A 5,470-nucleotide genomic window follows, 5' to 3' on the forward strand; every position below is an offset into this window, starting at 1 on the left:
ATAAATAAATGTATTTTCAAAATCTTCCAGAGGAACAGACACCCTTGATGATCCAGAGTGTCTGGAGTTGTGTATGCATTAGCCACTTGCAGGTATCATTGCAGTAGTTTTCTTCAGTTTGTCTTTAGAATTCTTTTTTTTTTTAATTGTTAAATAAAACACGAGGGAGAAACTTGGCCAATCAACACATGACTATGACCACAGAGAAAGGGATTTATCAAACTTCGCGAGTCTAAAAACATACAAATGTTTCTTTTATCTTGTCTACAGCAATTGTCTATGCTTTTCCACTGAACTGTTCTTAAAGTTTCCACACAACCCCACAGGTGTCCACTGTCGAGCTACAGACAGTAACGGGGAGCAGGTGGTTAAATCACTTCCTAAGCAGTTTTCTGCTGTCCCTTCTTTCCAATCAGAGATTTGTGGATGTGCGGGATCACACCGCCCACAGCTATGGTAGCCTTGATGAGTAAATCCAGCTCTTCATCACCTCGGATTACAGGCTGCAGGTGACGTGGAGTGATGAACTTTACTTTGAGATCCTTGGAAGCATTACCTGCCAACTCCAACACCTCAGCTGTGAGAATCGCGGCACAATACACAGCAGCAGTGGCTCCCACCCGTCCATGGCTTGTGGTGCGAGTCTTCAAGTGTCTGTGGATCCGGCCCACAAGAAACTGTAGCCCAGCTCTCTGTGAACGGGACACTGCCTTTGCATTGGTTTTCCCACTGTCTTTCCCAGCTTTGCCTCTAGCCGTGGTCTCGGCCACATGATGCACACTGCAGTCCTGTGACGCCCAGTTCTGCCCAGCGTGGCAGTGGCTGCTCTCACAGCTGGACCACCACTGCCAGAGCCGGACAATGCCCCCTCCCGCCTAGAATTATTTATTTTTAAATAGGCAACTAAATATTTTTAAGAGTTATATATTCTTTTAAAAATATAGGTTGAGGAGCTGGAGAGATTGTTCAGAGGTTAAGAGCACTGATTGTTCTTGCAGAGGTCCTGAGTTCAATTCCCAGCAACCACATGGTGGCTCACAACCATCTGTAATGAAATCTGGTGCCCTCTTCTGGCCTGCAGGCATCCATGAAGGCAGAACACTGTAAACAAAATAAATAAAAATATAGGTTGAATTTAATTAATGATATTCACATATAGACTTTATTTGTGGTCTCTAGCAAGCCATTGAATTGTAAAATTTACTAAATAAAGTTATTCTTCGTTTCAAAATAATTTTAGAAAAATGAAACAAAACAAAAAAAATGGCATTTCTCTAAGTTTGACTAGAGTACTTTTTACAAATTGAAGCTTCCACTGTCAGGTTTTCTTTATTTATTGCACAGCACTTGACTAAAGTCATTACACAATATTGTAAGAGACATCCAACCTCCTCTGACACATCCTTTTATTTTATCCCATATCATGTTCATTCTAAGTAAGACTTAAGGATAAGGTTAATGTTTCCTTGAGGTTAGATTTATTTTGCAATGAGGCTGACCTTTAAATGTCTTGTTTGTTAGGCAAACAACATGATCTGCAATTAGTCACAGATTTCTTGTTTTGTGCAAGCCAAGCTTGATTAGAACCTTTCTCTAAGACTTTTATTCAGTGAATAAATTCATATTCCTCTGATTATCAGTTTCAGAATTTGAGAGGAGGTATTTGCCTATAAATCTCCCCCCTACTGCCTTTTATTTTAATGCACAGCCACCGAACACTAACGTAATTGGTGCAATCTGTTATTTACAGATATGCACCGAGACACAGGTGGCAAAGTCTTTTTTAGTGTTGTAAGACCTTCCTCACAATTTGACTTCTGTGAATTCTGTGAATAGCAGCATTGTCACTATGGGTGCACTCCACTTTTGTAGTAAATCCTTTCCATATGGAATCCTACTTCAACTTAACTCTACACCAAAGTACATATTTATGGTAGGAATTATTATTCTTTAAAAAGAAAAAAAAAGACAACAAAAGCAACAACAAAACCTGGTTTTGCCAGGTAGTGGTGGCACAAGCTATTACGACCCATAGTTGAGAGGCAGAGGCAGGCAGACCTCTAGACCTCCAAGAGTTTAACCCCAGCCTTGTCTACAGAATAAACTCCAGGACAGCCAAAGCTATATAGAGAAACCCAGTCTCAAAAAGAAAAAAAAAAAAAAAGCTGGTTTCATAAATGAGCATTGTTGTATTTTATAAGTATAATCTTTCATAAATATCCATAATAAATTGACTTAGAGATTTTGTGTTTGGAAGTGAAAGTAAGTAATGGCTCCAATAAGATGAATTGAATAACTTGCTGATATGCTTCCAAAAGACAAAATGATGTAGTAATTTTGTTGATTCTATAAAGTTTTGTATATCAGTATCTATAAAATTGAATGGAAAAGTATCCAAAATTACTTGTTGCAGAAATGTCTTAAATATAAAATTTGACAAATTTCCTTTATCCCTCTAACTAACACTCATTGAATGGGAACCATTACCAGATATGTGTAAAATTAATAAACTGTGTTAATAATAAAAGTAAAAACAAAAATTTAGGATTTATTTCAATTCATATTGTACTTATGCTTTCCATATTGGTTCAAGAAATCCTGCAAATAAGTTTGAGATGTACTATATTTTTTCTTAGTTTTTATTTGTGAAAACAGAATTCTGAAGGGTAAAAGATTAACCAAAGATGTCCTATGCAGTGACAGAAGGATCAGATTAGAATTTGGGCTAATTTTCTTTGGAGTTTATACAATTTGGATATAAATAAAACACAATGATTAGAATTTGATAACAAACTTCAGTATGTATCAATAGTAAAATAAAAGCTCAAGGAGCTGGAGACATCAGAGGAATCAGAACTATCTGTAACTCTAACTTCAGGGTATCCAACACCCTCTTGTTTCCTTCACAGACATTTGCCTGCACATGTGATGCGTGCACATGCATACACCCTCACACACATGTACACATATATGTATACATACACATAAATTCTATATGGAACAATTATACAAAAATATCAATCTCATAATGGGGTGAGTACAGACACTAAGAAATGAAATAAAACATCATAGTAAAAACAAAGATTATTTTTGGTGGACATTGTAGTTCATAAAGAGATGATGATAATGACAGAAATTGTACTGGGATATAAGCTGCAGAATGAGCACTTCCTAATGATCTTTATACTTCTCATTGCAGAAAGAAAATCTTGTCTTTGTGTCATTAGAGTACAAGAATTCAGCACTGAAATAAATTTCCTTACTCTAATCCACTATTTTAATTTTTTTAAAAGAGAACAGAATAACTTTTTTTTCCATTTTACATATCAATCCCAGTTCCCACTTCCTCCCCTCCTCCCATCCCCCCACCTTCTCCACCCTACCACATCTACTCCTCAGAGAGGGTAAGGCACATTGCTTTGGGGAAGGTCTGAAGCTCTTTCTACTATATCTAAGCTGAGCAAGGTATCCATCCAAATAAAATGAGTTCCCAAAAAGGCAGCACCAGCAATAGGGATAAATCCTGGTGCCAGGCCTGTGGCCCCTCAGCTTGTTCCAGCCATACAACTGTCACCCACATCCAGAGGGACTAGTTTGAACCTATGCTGGTTCCTTTCCTGTCAAGCTGCAGTTGGTGAGCTCCCATTAGCTCAGGTAAACGTTTTCAGTGGGTGTCCCCATCAGGTCTTGACCTCTTTGTTCATATTCTCACTCCTCCCATTCTTGGACTGGACTTTGAGAGCTCATTCCAGTGCTCTGATGTGGGTCTCTGCCTCTGTTTCCATCAGTTGCTGGATTGAGTTTCTATGATGACAAGTTATTTATCAACCTTACCATAGGGCAATGTCAGTTCAGGCACCTTCACTTCCATTGCTTAGGTTCTTAGCTGGGGTCATTCTTGGGGACTCATGAAAATTTCTCTAGTGCCAGTTTTTTTTCTAACCCCATAATGACTCCCTCAAACAAAAATCTCTCTTTCCTTGCTCTCATCTCTGTCCTTCCATCTCGACTTTCCTGTTCCCTCAAGTTCTACCCCACTCCCCTTCTCCCTTCCTCTTCTCCATTTACTCTCCCTTCTCCCCCCAAACCTCCATGCTTCCAATTTTGTCAGGTGATCTTATCTATTTCCCTTTTCTAGGTGTATCTATGTGTTTTTCTTAGGGCTCACCTTCTCTAGGGTCATAGATGTAGGTTCATTATCCTTTGCTTTAAAGCTAGCATCCACTTATGAGTGAGTATATTCCATGTTCATCTTTCTGTGTCTGGGTAACCTCAGTCAGGATGATTTTATCTAGTTCCATTCATTTGCATGCAAATTTCAAGATGTCATTGTGTTTTACCATTGTGTGGTACTCTATTGTGTAAATGTATCACATTTTCATTGCTCATGCTTTGGTTGAGGGGCATCTAGGTTGATTCCAGGTACTGGTTATTACAAATAATGCTGCTATGAACATTGTGGATCAAATGTCCTTGTAGCATGCTTGAGCATCTTTTGGGTATATGCCCAAGATTGGTATTGATGGGTCCTAAAATAGGTGGATACCCAATTTTCTGAGAAACAGCCATATTGATTTACAGAGTGGTTGTACAAATTTATATTTCCAACAACAATAAAGGAACGTTCTCTTTACTCCATATCCTCTCCAGCATAAGCTGTCATTGGTGTTTTTTTTTGCTTAGCCATGACTGTTGTAAGATGGTACTTCAGTGACATTTTGATTTCCATTTCCTAATGTTTAAGCATGTTGAACATTCCCTTAAATGTCTTTTGTTGAGAATCCTCCTTTTATTTCTGTACCCTATTTTTAAGTTAGATTATTTGGAATTTTAATGTATAATTTTTTTGAGTTCTTCCTATATTCTGGAAATCAGTCCTCTGTCTGATGTGGGGTTGTTGAAGACCTCTTCCCATTTAGTAGGCTACATTTTTGTCCTCTTGACTGTGTCAATATTGACAGAAACTTCTTAGTTTCAGAAAGTTCTCTTTATTTATTGTTGCTCTCAATGTCTGTGCTACTAATTCTATATTTAGAAAGTAGTCTTCCGTGCCCATGAATTGAAGGCTACTTCCCACTTTCTCTTCTATTACATTCAGTGTGGTCAGATTTAAATTGAAGTTGTTAATCCATGTGGACTTGAGTTTTTTACATGGGGATAGGGATGGATCTATTTGCATTCTTCTACATATTGACATCCAGTTATTGCAGCACCATTTTTGATGATGATATCTTTTTTTCAATGTAATTATTTTAGCTTCTTTGTCAAAAATCAGATGTTCATAGGTGTGTGGATTAATATCCAACTCTTTGATTTGATTCCATTGGCCAACTTGTCTATTGTTATGCTAATACCAAGCTGTTTTTATTACTGTAACTACAATAGAGCTTGATGTCATGGATAATGATGCCTCTGGAAGTTCCTTTAATGTGCAGGTTTGCTTTGGCTGTTCTGGGCTTTTTATTTTTCC

At 37.7% G+C, this 5,470-nt stretch overlaps 1 protein-coding gene across 1 annotated transcript; it reads right to left on the reverse strand.

The window, feature by feature from the left end:
- Positions 1-302: 302 nt before the first annotated feature.
- On the reverse strand, positions 303-4,183 carry LOC121440543 (histone H2A.V-like). The gene is made up of 2 exons (XM_041641275.1): positions 4,169-4,183; positions 303-875 (listed from the first exon to the last, which is right to left on the reverse strand). The coding sequence occupies exons 1-2, from the start codon at positions 4,181-4,183 to the stop codon at positions 381-383; spliced, it is 510 nt and encodes a 169-aa protein (XP_041497209.1). The 3' UTR covers positions 303-380.
- Positions 4,184-5,470: the final 1,287 nt, after the last annotated feature.

This window comes from Microtus oregoni, unplaced genomic scaffold (genome assembly GCF_018167655.1).
Source record: "Microtus oregoni isolate MIOR12 unplaced genomic scaffold, Mior012 000068F_ref0000429, whole genome shotgun sequence".
NCBI classification, from domain to species: Eukaryota; Metazoa; Chordata; class Mammalia; order Rodentia; family Cricetidae; genus Microtus; species Microtus oregoni.